This window comes from Vanacampus margaritifer, chromosome 10 (assembly GCF_051991255.1).
Source record: "Vanacampus margaritifer isolate UIUO_Vmar chromosome 10, RoL_Vmar_1.0, whole genome shotgun sequence".
Lineage (NCBI taxonomy): Eukaryota > Metazoa > Chordata > Actinopteri > Syngnathiformes > Syngnathidae > Vanacampus > Vanacampus margaritifer.
This window is the reverse complement of record NC_135441.1, coordinates 27,092,158-27,109,801: the sequence shown is the minus strand read 5'-3', so window position 1 is coordinate 27,109,801 and position 17,644 is coordinate 27,092,158. Positions and strand designations below refer to the sequence as shown.

At 39.5% G+C, this 17,644-nt stretch overlaps 3 protein-coding genes across 4 annotated transcripts; 2 read left to right on the top strand and 1 right to left on the bottom strand.

Annotated features, from left to right (window-relative positions):
* The first annotated feature begins 21 nt into the window (after positions 1–21).
* On the top strand, positions 22–999 carry LOC144058741 (START domain-containing protein 10-like). The gene is made up of 3 exons (XM_077577229.1): positions 22–144; positions 373–520; positions 779–999. The coding sequence occupies exons 2-3, from the start codon at positions 409–411 to the stop codon at positions 913–915; spliced, it is 249 nt and encodes an 82-aa protein (XP_077433355.1). The 5' UTR covers positions 22–144; positions 373–408; the 3' UTR covers positions 916–999.
* A 1,817-nt stretch (positions 1,000–2,816) lies between these two features.
* pdzd11 (PDZ domain containing 11) lies at positions 2,817–7,270 on the top strand. 2 transcript variants are annotated; one of them, XM_077577404.1, is made up of 6 exons: positions 2,817–2,949; positions 3,586–3,683; positions 4,349–4,489; positions 5,028–5,126; positions 6,149–6,209; positions 6,599–7,270. In XM_077577404.1, exons 2-6 carry the CDS (start codon positions 3,591–3,593, stop codon positions 6,631–6,633), a joined length of 429 nt encoding a protein of 142 aa, XP_077433530.1. In that variant the 5' UTR covers positions 2,817–2,949; positions 3,586–3,590; the 3' UTR covers positions 6,634–7,270. The 2 variants fall into 2 exon arrangements, with proteins under 2 accessions (XP_077433530.1, XP_077433531.1); XM_077577405.1 differs by having other exon boundaries at positions 2,928–3,068.
* A 255-nt stretch (positions 7,271–7,525) lies between these two features.
* On the bottom strand, positions 7,526–15,942 carry stard14 (START domain containing 14). The gene is made up of 6 exons (XM_077577397.1): positions 15,523–15,942; positions 13,650–13,797; positions 13,289–13,392; positions 12,506–12,623; positions 10,962–11,014; positions 7,526–8,213 (listed from the first exon to the last, which is right to left on the bottom strand). Exons 1-6 carry the CDS (start codon positions 15,694–15,696, stop codon positions 7,980–7,982), a joined length of 831 nt encoding a protein of 276 aa, XP_077433523.1. The 5' UTR covers positions 15,697–15,942; the 3' UTR covers positions 7,526–7,979.
* Positions 15,943–17,644: the final 1,702 nt, after the last annotated feature.

The following is a 17,644-nucleotide window of genomic DNA, read 5'->3' as shown; positions in this document are numbered from 1 at the left end:
TCCATTGGCTGAACTGACAATAGAAACTCCACAGGAGATTTGAGAGTGCACATGCATGTAACGTACGATTCAGCAAGTGAATCAACGACAATTACAAAATGACAGTTTGAGCTTCCTTTCTCTGTACAGACGTACAGCAATACGGTAAGAAACACATTCAAAATCAACCCGTGACGAATGAGCTCATAAATGATACTAATTGACATGAGAAAAACAAAAAACGTTGATGCTAGAATTAAAATTAGTTTCAGTTAATTATGATTTTTTTAAATTTGTATTATTTTCATCTTTATCATTTTGTTAATGCCTTTTCATGAACAATTCCATTAAAAAAATAATAATAATAATAACATTGCTGTGTGTATGTTCCAGTGTAAAATCACAATCAAAGACGTCTCGGCGGCGACCATGTACGACGTCATCCATGACAGCAAGTACTGGGCCACGTGGGACCCCAACATGAAGGAGAGCTTCGACATCGCCCGCGTCTCCGACTACGCCGACGTCGGCTACTACTCATGTGAGTGGGCCTATCTTTTCCCAGACTGGTCGCCAGACAATCCCAGAGGCTTTTTTTCATGTTGACGCGGTGAAGCCGTGTACGGACGTCCCTGACCATTTCAAGTCATGAGATTTCTGTTGGCACTTTGAAGAGCATGCAGATGGCCCTCCGAGGCTCGCCCGCCGTGTTTGTTGTCACAATTCGGAGAAAGACAAACTTGAGGGCAAAGCCACAAAGACGTTCTCATTTCGCCCTGTCTGCTTTTGTCCCGTGCAGGGCGTTGTCCAAAGCCGATTAAGAGCCGGGATGTGGTCACCCTGCGCTCGTGGCAAGTGACGGACGACGAGTACATCATCGTCAACTTGGGGTGCCACAGGGATCAATACTGGGGCTTCTTCATTTTGAAACAGTGATCCTACATTCTCACACAGCGCAGCTCTCACTATGCAAGAAATCTCAAACAGGCTCTGAGGGGCGACCGTGTGTCTCAGCTGATAAAAGGACACACTAATGAGAGAATGACCAAACTGGACAGAGAGAGGACAAGCAGCCGGGGGAAGGACAAAAGAACAATGGGCACAATAACAGCTGTAATAACAACACGACAGCAACAACAACAGCGTTACTAGGAAAAAGTAATTGCAACGTGATTGGGTGGTATTAATAATTGGATTACAGCCCGTCATTGTGCTGAAGCAATCCAGGCTGGCCGTCAATAGTGTGTTTGCATTCATCCATTTTTTCAGCCCCAATTTTTCAAGAAATGCAAAAATAAAAACTGAATGGAAACGCTAGAAATTCGACAAAAAGGGCCCAAAATTTGCACAAAAGTTTTTACGCTTGGAGGGGATGGATTGTGAAGTGTATCGAAAAAAGAAAAATGTGCATTCTGGCTATGGAAACAGGTTTTGCGAATAAACGCTGACAAAACCGGATACACGTCGCACGTTTTGACAGGATATTATTTCACACGTACGTTTGTAGACACAAAGCGATGTCGGACGATAAAGGAAGGTTTGTTTGGGGGGACAACGAAACTGAAATCTTTTTGAAATAAATTAAAGAAGCGAATATTAATGCTATCGGGGTCTTTGATGAGCGGTAAAACAACAACAATGGCGTATTGGGTGTGCACCTTTTATGTGAGCGTCTGAAAAAAAGATCTGAGGTTACTTGTTTGGTGTCATTTCAGGTTTCCATTGTGGAAAAGTTCAAAGTTGCGTGTTGATGCGGTGGCCAGAATTATGACTTTAAAGTCAGCATTCTGAGAATAAAGTCAGACTTCTGACTTTATAGTGAGAATTCTGACTTATTCTCAGAAATCTCACTTTATACTATTCTAACTTTCATCTCAGAATTCTGACTTTGACACGGACATGCGAAAATTGTCTGTGTCAGTCTGTGTTTTTCAGCACTAGCTTTGCATGGACTCGTGAATTGAATGTAAAGTCCCTGATGAATAGGTGCCGTTTTGGGAGGGTGGAACGTAACCCAAGATGGGACTTGGAGGGAGGGGGAGAGAGAGAGAGAGAGTGAGAATCACAAGTACAACTTTATTGGGCGAGTAACTTTGACACCACAAACGTTTGCTAGGGTTGGGTTGGCTCAGGCTATGCAGCAACTTGCCATTCTTGATTTTTGCCATAGTAGATTGGCATTTGATTATAACTTGAAGGTTACAAATACAGGCGGAAGTTAATGGACAGGATGACTGAATTGTGCATTCTTTTACTGTAACAAAATGAGGCTTTGGTATTATTTACTGTTGAAAGTTTCAATTTAATATTCATTGTAGTTGTCAAATTATGGGGATTTTGCTATCCCGAGTATTACCAGATGTTTTATATAGTGACAGTAATTTCTTAGTGAATTACGAATAATGAACATCATTGTTATAAATTGTCAGATTTTTTTTTCTATGTTCAGCAAACTTTTCAATTATGGCAATCTTTTAAGATAGATTTAAGTTATGGGAGTTTGAAAAGTTCAATTTAAAATATCAAGCCCCAGTGAATGAGTGGGACGTTGGCCAAAAAATGATGCATTTCCACTGCTTGTAATATTTGTCATAGGCAAATGATACTTGGATGTCTATAAAAGATTTGTCTGGTTATGCTGGTTTAATTGAAAATCAATCAATTTTCCACACAGACTCCAGTATACTCGCAACAATAATAATTTGTTGTTTGCCAAGCTGCTAGCTTGTGTTAGCACTGTCTTGGTATCTCCATAGTCACGCAACTCGAGGTGGTGCCGTCATGTTTACCGTTTACATTATTATTCCGTTTACATGCTCATAGTTTTGAGCCGACGACTTGCGGTCAGGTGACAAACAGGTGAAGCTTTTGCAACTCTCCCTCCATTCGACAGGGGGCGATACTGCGCGCGATGTGGATTGTGACGCAAAAGAAGAAGTAGTGCTGGTCGCTCAGAGGCAGAGCCATTGGGTGAGATAAAATGTGAATTTTATGTATTTTATTCGTTCGGAACTATTCAAATATTTGCGCTGTGGCCACTTGTATACGTGGATTATACGAGTGAATTGACGTGTGTTAAACGAGACAAGGTTGGTACGTTTCTCGCTTGCCTTCTAGCTGCGGCTAGCCGCTAAGCCAACTTTAGCGTTAACCTGTCGTCTTGTTTACAAATGAAACGACAAGGCCCAGAGTTTAGTTTTGTTTCGTTCGTGTTTCACCAAAGCTACAAAACTCTAAACGTACTCGTTTTGAATCCTTGCTCATGTTTCCATACACGTGACAACGCTAGTTGGCGAGTTGCCGGTCACGGCAAAATAACCACTGCGAGAATGGCAAACTATAACCCAAGGCGAAGGAATTAGGAAAGGATGAAGCTCAAGCATGTTAACAAAAGAGGGATGTTGTAAGAAAAAAAAGTAATGAAGAAAACAAGACTGTATGAACACAACTTTATTTATAAAAGTGAGATTGAGGAAGCAAGGAGGGCATCTAAACACACTTGAAAGCCGATCCCCTTCCTCGGGTAATTCGTTGTATATTTAGAACTGTGATCAAGAAAGAAGATTTGTGCATGTATGCTAATATATTTCTTTTATGTGCGTGCAGCGACAATGGATCAGAAGATTCCCTACGACGACTACCAGCTCCCGGTGGTCTTCCTGCCCTCTTATGAGAACCCACCAGCATGGATTCCTCCACAAGAGGCAAGTAACCGTGTTTGTGTGTTTCAGCACGACCGCTTTCAAGACTGTAAAACAATCTATATAGAATCAGCAGGGGTTTTTCCCGACTCAAATTGTTTCTACTCAATGGCAGACGTGCCAATGCTGTGGCTCTCCATTGGCTCAAACAAGCACGTTATCTGTGAAGCCTTTACATGCATTTTATTGCTTTTTAAGTGCTCGTTGTGTGTCTCTCCTTTCCCACATGCGCGGGCATTACATAAAAAATGCCGTAAAAATACAACATAAAACAATAGTACCGTGCGTGCAAAAGTTTGGGAGCTCCTGGTCAAGACTTCTGTTCAAGTAGATAATTAAGTATGTTCTTTTTGTCAGGAAAAATGGGGGGGGGGGGGACCTCAATCAAGAATTGAAAGATTTTTGGTTGTTTACAAAAAGTGTTTACATGCTGTGATATTTGCCAAAGGGAGTGGCACTTTTGAAAATATCTTACAATCTTAAATAATAAGGTGTCCACACTTTTGCTGTGGCCCTTTTTTCTTTTATGTTGTTTGGAAAATATAAGCAATGACAATTACGATATTGATGATTTTGTTGGGGCGTGAAAATAAATATAATGTAATATGTTGCGTTAAAAAGTCAGCTTTTCATCATATATACCCGTTTTTAATGTTGTGTTGTTTTAGCGGGTCCGCCACCCCGACTACAACAATGAGCTGACCCAGTTCCTCCCTCGCACCGTGGTCTTGAAGAAACCTCCGGGAGCGCAGCTGGGCTTCAACATCCGTGGCGGCAAGGCCTCGCAGCTGGGAATCTTCATATCCAAGGTGGACGTCCCTCAAATTGTGTGTGTTGTGAAACTGCTTTGCTATTCGACAAGGTTTTAGCACCATCTTGTGGGCATTTCTGAAAGAGCACACACATGTTTTTTTTTTAGCAAATAATGAAGAATAGGTTCTAAAGGAAATGTGCTAACAGGTGAATACATTTGCAAGTAGCAAACTTTGAGGGAACCAAGTAGTGTAAAAAGGTTTCAGAAAATGTTATCCTTGAGGATACACAGTTTGGATAGTGAATAAATGTTCAACCATTTCACATCAATAATTAATTCAAAAGTTCCCCTTTGGGATGAATATATAACTACAGAACTGTCACTGATAGCGACAGTTTACTCAAATTTAACTTTTGTCTCTCAAAACGTGAACATCGCTTCTTTGATACAACATCCAGTAGTTTTAAGTTGATGTATGGAGTCAAGCTTTGACCTATGAAAGCTGCAAAAAAAAAAAAATCCTGATCCAGAAACTCAACTTAATCAATCAAATGCATTTATTGACAGTTGTTTTTCTCCATGTATGTTGTCAGGTGGTTCCAGACTCTGACGCCCACCGAGCAGGACTACAGGAAGGAGACCAAGTTCTTTCCGTCAACGAGGTGGACTTCCAAGACATAGAACATTCCAGAGTAAGTCACTATTTTTTTGCTTGATGGAACAAATAAGGGAAGCTGCTGTTTTGGTTAGCAAGCGGAGAAGGTCTGTTTATATATTAAAAAAAAATAATAAACAAATAAATATATATGAGTATGGTTGTTTGTCTCTGTGTGCCCTGTGATTGGCTGGCAACCAGTTCAGGGTGTACCCTGCCTACTGCCCGAAGCCAGCTGGGATAGGCTCCAGCACCCCCGCGACCCTTGTGAGGAAAAGCGGTCAAGAAAATGGATGGATGGATGGATATATATATATATAAAGAAAACACATTTAAATGAATTTGATGCACGGTGTGTGTGCCTTGGCCACCGGGGGGGCAGTAAAGGACAGTCATATGGATATACTGTACATGGAGAGAGAGGAGACATCACTCCTAAGTAGTAAGAGCAGTTCTTTGCTGAGGATAAATAATATATGACTCAGTACTGTTATATTGCCTGTCTACATATGTTGCTGCTCGTTTTTGTCCACGTGCATGTCGCTCAAAGGGTTAAAGATGCTCATAGAATTGGTTTTAAGCCAGTGGAGCAAAAGCTAAGCTGCGTGACAGCCGTCTTTGTCTTTGTTTGATTTGTCTTTGTTTGATATTTAGTTAGACAACTCACAAGTCTGGTTACTTGTAGTGAAGCACTCGAGGCACCTGCTTATATATATTCAATATATACAGTCCATGTGAACCGCGGGTTCACATGTTGCAAAGGCTAGTTTTGGCAAAAATAGATTGGGTGGTCAAAATTTTTGATTTTGACAGTTCTCCAAAATTACCCTCAGAAAGGTTTTTATTTTCACTTCCCTGCAGCCCAGAAGTTAAAATTGTAGTCAAAGTGTATGAAAATAAGTGATGAGTCGATTCTTGAGGTACTTCCTTGTATTGTATAACATTTCAAGGGAAATTCACAGCATTTAAATCATCACTGACCATTTTCACGGAGTCCCAACTTAGCCAAACTCGTGTGTGCGTGTGCGTGTGTGGCACGCGTGTGTTTGGCATCTTCAGGCTGTGGATATTCTAAAGACCGCTCGAGAAATCCTGATGAGGGTGCGCTTCTTCCCTTACAGTAAGTTGTCTGACATGCTTTACGCTAAGTAAATGACCAATCTATAATTTTAAGATTTGCCTTTTTGTCATTATTTTATGTACACAAACTTAAATGGACATACTGTAGCAAAACACTAAATTAGTCATCATGAATGCTGCTGATGTTAAGAAATATTCTACTTAATAAAACTAAGTAAGTGAATTTCTAAATTAAGCTTGCAATTTTCTATTTGAATGTTTGCCTTTTTTGCCACAATAACAGTTGAGCCTGCTTTTCGGTATTGTCTTTCTTTATGTAAGTTCTACATTTGTCATATAGTCGTGGAGTCTTGTATTTATTGTCATACGTAGACACAATCAACTTAATTGTCAATTGTTAATGACAATGTTCTATCGTAATCCATTCAGACTACCAGAGGCAGAAGGAGAGGACCGTCCACTAGGTGGCCTCAGAAAGACAAAAAGGACAGTGTTGGTGACGTCACTATGACGTCACCCCTCCCCCCCTTCCTCATACACACAACCAGTTTTTGTGACTCACAGCCTTGCTCAGTCATTTTAACACTGACTCAGTTTCACTGGAGCAGTTCATGTAGCTCATTTGCATATCTGAACTCAAACAAATCTACGAAGATCGTCACTTTAACAAGGCTTTTAAGTCGAGTTGAGGTTTGCAGTTTTAGACTAACTTATATACTGTATGTGCAAAAATATGATCATCTATGTAGAAATGCGTGTGTGTGAAATGTAAGTATCAAGATAACACGAAAAAAAGATATATATAAAAATAAAAAAAAGTCAGAAGGAGCTTTCTGTGAAAGTCAACTAATCCAATATATCAAGCACGTTGCTCTCCTACATGCAGTTTTGACGTATTGTAAATACATGACAGCCTTACATGATTAGAAATATTTATGAATTGTCATGATGGATGTGAATGAAATGCTACTGGATATTTTTGACAGATGTGTTCTTGTTGCCACCATTTCTTTCCTGCCACTTTTTCTCCCCATCTTCTTGTCATGATATTCCCTTGTTGTAGTTGTCTTAAATAAATCTAATAACATTTTTCAAAAGTCAGCTTTTTGTCTGGATTCAGCATTCCCATCGGTGTGAAAACTTTATAGCTATCGCAAACACAATTGTTCAGAAGTTTGGGGTCGCTTGGGAAAAAAAAAAATCCCCCCAAAAATAAGATAACTTAAAAGTAATCAAAATGCAGTCAATATATTTTTTTATGTGGTTAAAAAAGTCACAATCCTGTCTACTATTAACTGTCGAATAGTCATGAGGAGGGTCAATGTTTGTATGCAAAACACAAATAACAAAACGGAGTTCACCTTGCTTTAAAACTGCCTTCATTTTTTTCTAGGTTTATTTATTTTCTCCCCCCAAAATTCACAAGCAGACATAAGCTAAACATCAGAAAAATCTGCCTGCCAACAGGCTTCATTTCTTTTCCTCAATCATAAACCTCAAATAAATACAAAAGAGCTATGAAAGTCATTTCTAGCTTTTTACCAGCTAGGCAGATTATTCAAGTAACAGAACAAAAAATATATATTTACAATGACTTCATTGCAGTCTTCCAGTATTGCATGTTAAAAAAAAAAAAAAAGTGTGCCACCAAAAGTAGAAACAATCTTAAAAAACAAAAAAACATTTTCTTCAGAAAATAAATCTTCATACCTGAAACAATGACTAAAAAAAAAAACAGCCGTTAAAAAACAAACAAACGTTGAGCTTATCTGCGCACATCCTGCGCGTGATTTCAAAATGTGTAAACGCGTCACTGGTGATGGTCAGTGCATTTTTTTTTTTCGTCCGGCGTCCATGAACCCTCGTCCTGCATGGCGCTCTCGTCCACGTTCTCCAGCGAGTCGCCCCGCTGCAGGGCCAGTTGGGCCGGGTTCATCTTGGGCAGCGAGCACTGTTCGGGGTACAGCCAGGGCTTGTGATCCGGAGAGTTGGCTTCCTTCCACTTGGAGTACTTCTGACCCGCCTCGTGCACGCACTTCAGCACCTGGATGTGGTGGCGGGAGACAATCGTTACTCATTTTAAGACCAACAAAAAGGAAGTAGCATCCAAAATACACAGACTGAGCAGATTTTCGTCTGTTGAACCGGGTCACTAGTGATGGTCTTTCTCATTTTGTCTATTTTTACGATGCTTCGCGTTAGAAAGCACTCACTGAACAAGTGGGCCACCCGTCAACGAGTGCCCGCTTCTAAATATAAATACATAATATCGCAAATTTTCAAGCAAGCTGAAATGAATGGTTTGTGGCTTCAGTGTAGTACTACTTTGTGCCACAACATGCCAGGCAGCACTGAGCTCTATTGGAAGAGATGCAGTAGAATTAAGAGGAAGAAAAGACACATCTTAAATTGCTGCGCAGTTTACCCTGCTTTGTGACATTGATGCTAATTTCTGTTAGCCTGTTTATAGTGTTTTCTAATTTATGTTAGCATTGAGCTAATGGGCGTTTGCAATGATTGATGGTTTGGTTGAACATTTTGTTGTTTAATCATCTTTTGTTCATTTAACTTCTACAGAGAGTGACAAATGTTGAGAACTGCGCGAGACAGTGTTATTTACATTTCTTCCCAGTTTCCTTCTGAATGCAATAGAGTAAAAACAGGCGCGAAGAAATATTTAAAAAAAAAATGTTTTAATAAGTTATGAGGGAAGGGATAGTTCACTTTTTTGTTGTCTGTATGTTGGTGGTTAAGCCTGATAAGCTTTAAGGAATGTTTCTCAGCACAATCGTTGTCATTGCTTGATGAAATTTAAAGCAGCGTCGCCGTGGCAACCTCATAATTGCAGCAGATATGAATTAACATTTGACACTGACTGCGCGGCAGTTTATTTCCGCATGATCAAACAGGAGGGCGGTGAAAATCTGAACATTTCTTGGGGCTATTGTCTGTGGCGGGCTGGGAAAATGTTTCCATTTTAAAACGGACAAATTGAGATTCAATTTCTTAAATCAATAACACATTTTATTTCATTTGATCAGTTTGTATTTTATGTCTCGTTAAAATGTTTTTTTTTGCCTCTTTCCTCTGCCCGGTCACATTTAAATGGAGATTCCGTTTTTCACACGAGTCAATTTGGCCCACAACAATAACAATTAATTAATTAAAAGGACGTAAATGCTGTTCTGCGTCCTCTTTTGCGCCTTTCCGTCAAATCGAACCTGCTCTCACAAAAGAAAAGTTGACAATTGCGAATGACTTCCTCATCACGCCCTTGGTCACCTTGCGTGCCTCACTCACTTGAACTCACGCGCACACATGCATGTGGACAAACGTGCGCACACACTGACAGGCGAACGGTTTGCGAGTGCGAAACTGGCCGAACCGGTTGTGCCGGCTGAGACGTCAACAGCTCTTTTGTCAGCAACTTGGGCAGAACGGGCTCTTCAAACCAGTTTCTATGGTTACCATTGTCCTTTGACACACACAAACCTTTCCGTTTTTTTTTTTTTTTTTACTCCCACACCTATGAAACACTAATTTGGGGGGGAAACCACACCCTTTTTCATTTAGCTCAGGGGTGTCCAAAATATGAAATTTGATGACATTACAAACTTACATGCCAGGAATAAGATGCCAAAAATAAATAAATACATTAGGGGTGTCAGGCGATGACATTTTTTAAATTGCATGACTTCAATACTTAATTCACGATTAATTGCAAATTTTACATTTGTTCTAAATGTAGTTTTCATACTCTTGTTACACATAAAAGTGGAAACAAATGTTAAACTACAGTAATTTTATAATAATTCATAAAATTGAGTTAAAATTAAAAAGATGTACTGTAAAAAAATGAGTTTGATCTTGATTTGTGTTGAGGTCATTTTCTGCCACTAGATGACATCATTGCATTTGTAAGACATTGTTGACAGCTCAGTGCATTTTTCTTTTCATATTAAGAGCTATCTCATCTTTAACATGAAGTCACTTGTGAAATTCTGCACATTTTTCAAATTGTAAAGCGCAACTTGAGCCCAGCCTCCACAAATATATGCATTATTATTACATTTATTACCGCTAAATTTTGGCGTGGACGTGTCCAAGTGAGGGGCGGTCATTAATTGCGCGTTAAAATAATTAGTGCCATTAAAGGAACTTTAAATTAACTCAAAATTAACACACTAATTTTCACATCCCTAAAATAAATAAAATAGGTCGAAATGTTATCATGACTGTTTGCTCACAAAGCGGACTCAAACATGTAGACTTTAATTCTATATTTATTTCGAGGTGTTCCAACAAAGTTGACATTTTATATCATAGCCAATTGTCGCTCAAATTATCTCAATTTTGAGCAGCATGTGTAAAAACTGATTCATATGAACAAAAAAAACAACTACATAGCCTCTGCTAGCTACCTTCATGCTAACATACAATGGCACAAGGGATAACAATTAGCAGCAAACAAACCAGCAACAAACGTTAAACGATAAAACATTACGCACAGGCATATATTCTTTATCCTCTGCAGAGAACAACTAATATTATTGCTGTACTGAGAAGCCTGAGGTCTGTCTTGAACCCAACACTAAGTTTATATCATTTGGTTTGCATGCCCTTGTTATTCGGATGTTCAAATATCTTTTTTTTTTTTGGAACACCCTGTATTGTATTTATCTGCTCGCAAACTAGTTTGATGCGCTATTGCTGAGGAGCCGCCATTTTGTGTGGCCGTGTGTGCAAAAATCTGTTGGGACAGCCCTGATGTAGATCAGCTTGTGTGACTTACCCGCGGCGCCATGGCTTGAGAAGCTTTGTTCACTAACCACTTTGGAAGAGAACCTGAGAGGGAAAATATTCAATTTAACATTGACGAACTGTTCATTTGAAAATATTTCACAAACAAATTGAAATGGTGAGAAACACTTAAACATAGTACTAGCTAGTTCTCTCTTTTTGTTTTGTTTGAGTTTTCCCTTGCCCTCTTGTGGTTGGATTAGGGGATGTCGTTGATATTTGTCAACTGCGGCCACGTGAAGCCCTTTGGGACTCTTGTGTGATTAAGGGATAGAGAAATAAACTTGACTTGACTCCATTTTGACATGTTTTGACTCGATTAATTGTCATTTGGAAAATGGAATCGTTGAAAATTGGCTAAATCGTAAATTTGAATTTTGTCGTCTGGGCTATTAAAAGCCGTTATTCTTATGTTGTTGCATCCAGATTTTATTGTGGGTCGTCATTTTTGCACAAGTGGCAGAATGCTGGACGGCTGCTTTACTTCATTGTGGCAATTAACAGGGATGTGATTTTTCCGCTAATTCGCGGAATTCCGCTTTTTTTACCCCCCCCCCCCCCCCCCAAAAAAAAATTTCGATTTTTTTTTTTTTTTTTTTTTTTTTTTTGTAGTTCATTGTGTATGCACACGACTCCGACAGATAACATCTTCTGCTATAACAAAGACATTTGTGGTATGCTCTAATATGAGTTACTTTTCATTTGGTCATGATACAATTATTTGTTCATGAAATTTCAACTCTTCAACATTATTTATGTGTTAACTTAGTAATCACATGAGTTAGATATGATGATATTCTCAGTGATAGTTTTTAAAAGCAAAGGCAGTCCAATGTTTTTGAATGTGACTGATTTTGAGTTGACTAAAACTGCCATTTTATATGGGATAGTTCAATATACATTGAAAATTTATGCTGTTGTTTTGTCTATTTCTTTGTCATGTGAGTGCATTGAAAGTACTTAAAAACACGGAAAACCCATGAGCTCCGGGGGGCCCTTGTCCCCCCACCAGGGCACTGCCCTGGACCTAGCTGGGTGCCAGCGGCCCCCAGACCCCCGGCTAAATTTTCAGATAATTTCACTTTGGTCAAATCACATCCCTGAATTAAGCACAAAATATGAATAATACGTTTTTGTTAAAACTGATTTAGAATCAATTGACTTATGCGTAATTCTTGTATGAACATTTTGCACAGGAAGGATTTTTGAAAAAAATTAAACCTTTAAATAAAAGTTTGTTGGGTTAATTAGACTACTAAATGACTGGGGGTAAAAATTGAGATTTGATTTTTTGTCCATATTGCCCAACTCAGGTTTGAACCGATTCTCTCCAAACATGTCAACTGAGGGCACGTGAAGCCCTTTGAGACTCTTGTGTGATTAAGGGCTGTATAAATAAACTTGACTTGACTTGAAACATGTATAATGCAATTGGAAATACATTTCTGCGTTCACTTTACAACAGATTCAGCAGGAAGAACAAACAACAAACCAAATCTCGTATATCTTTCTGATTTGTTTCGAAGTGCATCTTACCTTTGGGGTCGGCTTGTGAGAGATAAATGAAAATGCAGCTGTTGGGCCCGGTGGGCTTGACGTAGTAGCCGGTGAGGATGGAAACGGCTCGCACCAGTCCGCTTTTCGGAGGGTAATCCTGGAAGGGAATTGGATGCGGCACAGTAAATGAGCTATTTATTTTGGAGTCAGCCAGTCCTCCCTCAAACGTGTCCAGACGGCTCAAAATAAATGTTCTATGCACGCCCATTAGTCTAGAATATTGTTTGTGGAATATGAATGAAAGCAGCAAAATCCATCCATTTTTTTTTTTTAATCCATCTCAGTGGGCGGCCATTTTGCAACTTGCTGTCAACTGAAAAGGACACCACAGTGCCAAAGTGCTCAGCTTGCAAACGTAGCATGTCCAAACTAAGAAAACAGGTAAGTCGTGATTGGTTGTTGCCCTTTAGCGCTGCAATGTCATTTTCAGTGACAGCAAGTGACAAAATGGCCGCCCTCTGAGGTAGATCAATATGGGTGTATTCCGTAAATGCAATATTAATCAGAATGCCGTGTTTAGACTACTAGAGGCGCGAACAACAAGTTATTGTAAAGACAACATTTTTATTTGACGACTATATTTTTTCAGCGAATCATAATTTAAGCACAGTTGTATTTATTGTCCCTAAATTATGAACAAACTGAAATATTTCACTTTGTGAGTAATGAATTTGTTTCACTTTTTGAATGGAACCCCTGAAACAAATTCAGTTTTGCAGGATATATATATACTGTATATATATTTTTGGGGTGAACACGTACCGGATGTTTGACTGAGAAGTTGACGATGATGTACTCGTCGTCCGTCACTTGCCACGAGCGCAGGGTGACCACATCCCGGCTCTTAATCGGCTTTGGACAACGCCCTGCACGGGACAAAAGCAGACAGGGCGAAATGAGAACGTCTTTGTGGCTTTGCCCTCAAGTTTGTCTTTCTCCGAATTGTGACAACAAACACGGCGGGCGAGCCTCGGAGGGCCATCTGCATGCTCTTCAAAGTGCCAACAGAAATCTCATGACTTGAAATGGTCAGGGACGTCCGTACACGGCTTCACCGCGTCAACATGAAAAAAGCCTCTGGGATTGTCTGGCGACCAGTCTGGGAAAAGATAGGCCCACTCACATGAGTAGTAGCCGACGTCGGCGTAGTCGGTGACGCGGGCGATGTCGAAGCTCTCCTTCATGTTGGGGTCCCACGTGGCCCGGTACTTGCTGTCATGGATGACGTCGTACATGGTCGCCGCCGAGACGTCTTTGATTGTGATTTTACACTGGAACATACACACAGCAATGTTATTATTATTATTTTTTTTAATGGAATTGTTCATGAAAAGGCATTAACAAAATGATAAAGATGAAAATAATACAAATTTAAAAAATTCATAATTAACTGAAACTAATTGTAATTCTAGCATCAACGTTTTTTGTTTTTCTCTCGTCAATTAGTATCATTTATGAGCTCATTCGTCACGGGTTGATTTTGAATGTGTTTCTTACCGTATTGCTGTACTACAGAGAAAGGAAGCTCAAACTGTCATTTTGTAATTGTCGTTGATTCATTTACTGAATCGTACGTTACATACATACTTTTTTTTTTTTTTTCTCTTGCACCCGACAAATACTCCCCCAAAAACTAATATTAAGACTAATAAAAACTAGTCTAAATTGAAGCATTAAAAAAGTAACTAACAAACTTGCTCTAAAAACAAATTAAACCTCACTGGATTAAAAAACAAGATAAAAGAAAAAAACTCTTCAAAACATAACTCTGACACACCCACGCACACATGCGGTGACATTGCACATTTTCATATTACGTCAATCCCAACTGGCGTTGCGTCTACCATGCAAGCATGCGTGTAACATTGTTTGTAACCGACGCTTCACACATTCAAACTCACGCGGCTACAATCAGCATTCCAGCCCTTCCCTTTTTTTTTCTTTGCCAAAATGACACGTCGGGCTTTGTTTTCTAAAAGTGTCATCGGAGAAGCCGCCCATCTTTTGCCACCCAGAAGTAGAACAGCGTGGTGAAATATTCCATTGCCGTTACCTCCACCAAGGAGGCCAGGGTATCATTAGCATAGGTTTGTATTGATGGGAAGGTCTACCTTAGTTGTTTGCACAAAATCGATAAGAGATTTTACCAAAAACCAGATAGAAGTTGCATTCCTAAAAGGTGTATTTAATAATATTGTAAGCCAGAACTGCACTGGGACGCAAAGTTCGAACATCAGCATTGCGCTTAAAAGTAGGAAAGTAACAAAAACAAAAAACGTATCCGTACCTAAGCAAATGTTTGAAAAGACAACTAGAAGCTACTATATCGAGTTTAAAAGTTAAATGTGTACTTAATAAATGTACTGGATTAGAATACAGTTTTCGCTACTGTACCATTTATGTGGTGAAATTTTTTTTTTTTTTTCATTTTGATTACGCGGTATTATAGTTAAGAGCTAACAAAAACCCAAATTCACCATCTGAAGGAAATCTAAAGTGAATATCGTATTAGGTATAAATTTGCCTGTACTATAAAAATAATACTAAACAAGACGAGTTCTGAATTCCTTTTAAATTACATAGAAATGGACCTTCTGAAAAGTAAGCCCTTATGTGTTAAATTAATTTGTACAATGTAAGAGTTTCATTTTTTTAACCATTCGTTCATTCATCAACAATATGCACTATTTCTAAAAATGTGTCTTGCTGGCGCCCTCTAGTCCTACATGAAACAATCGCTGAATTCACACAATTCAGTAGTATTTAACTTAAGTACAACACATTTACATTTAATATTTTAGAACTGCTTGTTTTTTTGAATTGGGTACAGTTTTAATACTAACTGTACATGATGTTGCAATGCCCGCAATGGTGCTACACAGAAAGCCAAGCATTACTTTTGATGTGCTACTTGCTGGAGTGGCTGTCGCAATGTGTTGCGGTATACCTGTTGATTCGATCTGTATTATTATTACTGTATTATTTGATTCCCTTACCTTGATCTTGTGCACTTTCGGCCCGGTGCTGTTGCCCTTGTCCTTGGGGGTTTCCATCCACACCTGAATCGCGTGGTTGTCGTATTTGCTTTGCCAATTGTTCGAGGTGGACAGACACTGATTCTTGAAATCAGCAAAGGTAGAGTCGTCCGGTAGGATGCTGCCGAAAGACATGCTGACAATAATGTCCCAACACGCAAGCACAGAAGAAGAAGAAAATGACGCTCGATGAAGTGGCTCTTGTTTTAAAAGTCCCCCGAAGTCAAGTGGAGCTTTTTGCGGGCTGCCGTCTGAATATAAAGTGAGGCCGATCGAGTCGAGCAGGATTCTTGCGGCTGAATTCCTGAGCCATTCCTTGACTCACATACGCACAGGAAGAGGAACACACCTCCACCTCCACACGGGTGACGTGGTAGCGCGTACAGGTACAAAAAAAAAAATCAGTACCGTAACCCAGTCTGAAAAACGTTCAAACTCAAGGTATTTGTCTAAACAACAAAACAAGTAACACAATCCTATGCCTAGCTATTTTTGTGGCTTCCATTTAGTCTATTATCGGCAAAACGTGAGTAAGAAAAATATTTGTTGCTACGAAGTTTAAGTGTAATATGCGCACAAATCTAAATATCCTGGACGATGGGGTAAACAAATGGAGCGCACCTTCACTGCAAGATGCGTTTCGTCCCATCGACGGAAAATGCGCTGGATTTGGTTACCTGTATGTCCCGGAAATTGAATTGCACGTACTACTACTTCTTTTCCTTTCGGCTTTTCCCTTCAGGGGTCGCCACAGCCAATCAGTTGCCTCCATCTAAGACTGCCCTCTGTATCCTCTTGGAAACTCAGCCTCCTTCTGCCAATATACTCACTATCTCTCCTCTGGACATGTCCAAACCATCTCATTCTGGCCTCTCTGACTTGATCTACAAAGCCTCTAACTACTACGTGCTATTGTACTATAAATTTACATTCTATTCATTACGCATGCAACAAGTATGTGTGCTTAAAAAGGCAACATTTATGGCTAAGAAATACCTATTTGTGAAAACGAAGTCAATAGGGGCACACAATGCTAATTTATGACCTATATTTCGGTCTAAAATGTTCAGAGCTGCACGTAAAATACAAATGCTATATAGTATGACGCATGCTCGTATTCCTGGACGTCTGGGTAAGCAAAGCGAGTGCACATTTTCTAGAAACTTACAGGTGGAGAACGGCGTAGTGTCTCGCCAAGGTGTGCTCCATTTGGTTACCCAGATGTCTGAAAATTGATCATGGGAGTGATAGTAGACTCAAATACTATTTCGGGTGCATTTTTTAAAATCTTTTTCTTTGTGGCCATAATTTATTTCCTCATCCTTGTCATGTCTGAGTCTCACTAGTAGTGTGTTATTTAATGAATCTAGTCCAAAATACTGAAAATGGTACCGTCCGGCTTGCCCACAAGCTGTTTTTTTCCTCCCCATCTTTCCATTTCTTTTATTTTTACTCAGAGTCGAATTAACCTTCTGCTTTTTTTATTTTAACACAACTACCTGTACTTTAAATAAGTACAGAGTGTGCATGATGACTTTTTGCAACCTTTGCTTATTGCTTAGTCACTGTAAGGCTTCTGCTCACCTGGCCAGTGGCCACGCCGTCATGACTTAACACATTATATAAACGGTAGTTTCGGTCTACGATTTCTCAATATGTGACACACTTGGACGGTATGTGACGTGCTTCCCATACCTTGAGTGTTGTTGAGTGTACCATGACAGCATCATAATGAAATCCAACATTGCGTTGAGAATGAATGGGGCTAAGAAAGGTGTTGCTATTAAAACCACAGCTAACTGTGATGAAGTTGTTCAAGACTTAAATGGTGCGTGAAAAAGTATGTGACCCATTTGAAATGACACGATTCCTGAATGAATTGGCCATAAAATTCTCCATGCTCCAACTAAGACTACAAATGTTTTACACTTGACCCCCCCCCCCATCTGATACATGATATAAAAATTCACAGTGAACGAGGCAATTTTCCTAGAGCAAATCTGAATCAGCCAAATTTGAGTCCAATTGGCAACATCGGAGGTGTTTTTTTTTTTTAAGATGTCGCAAGTAGATTACGCCCTCT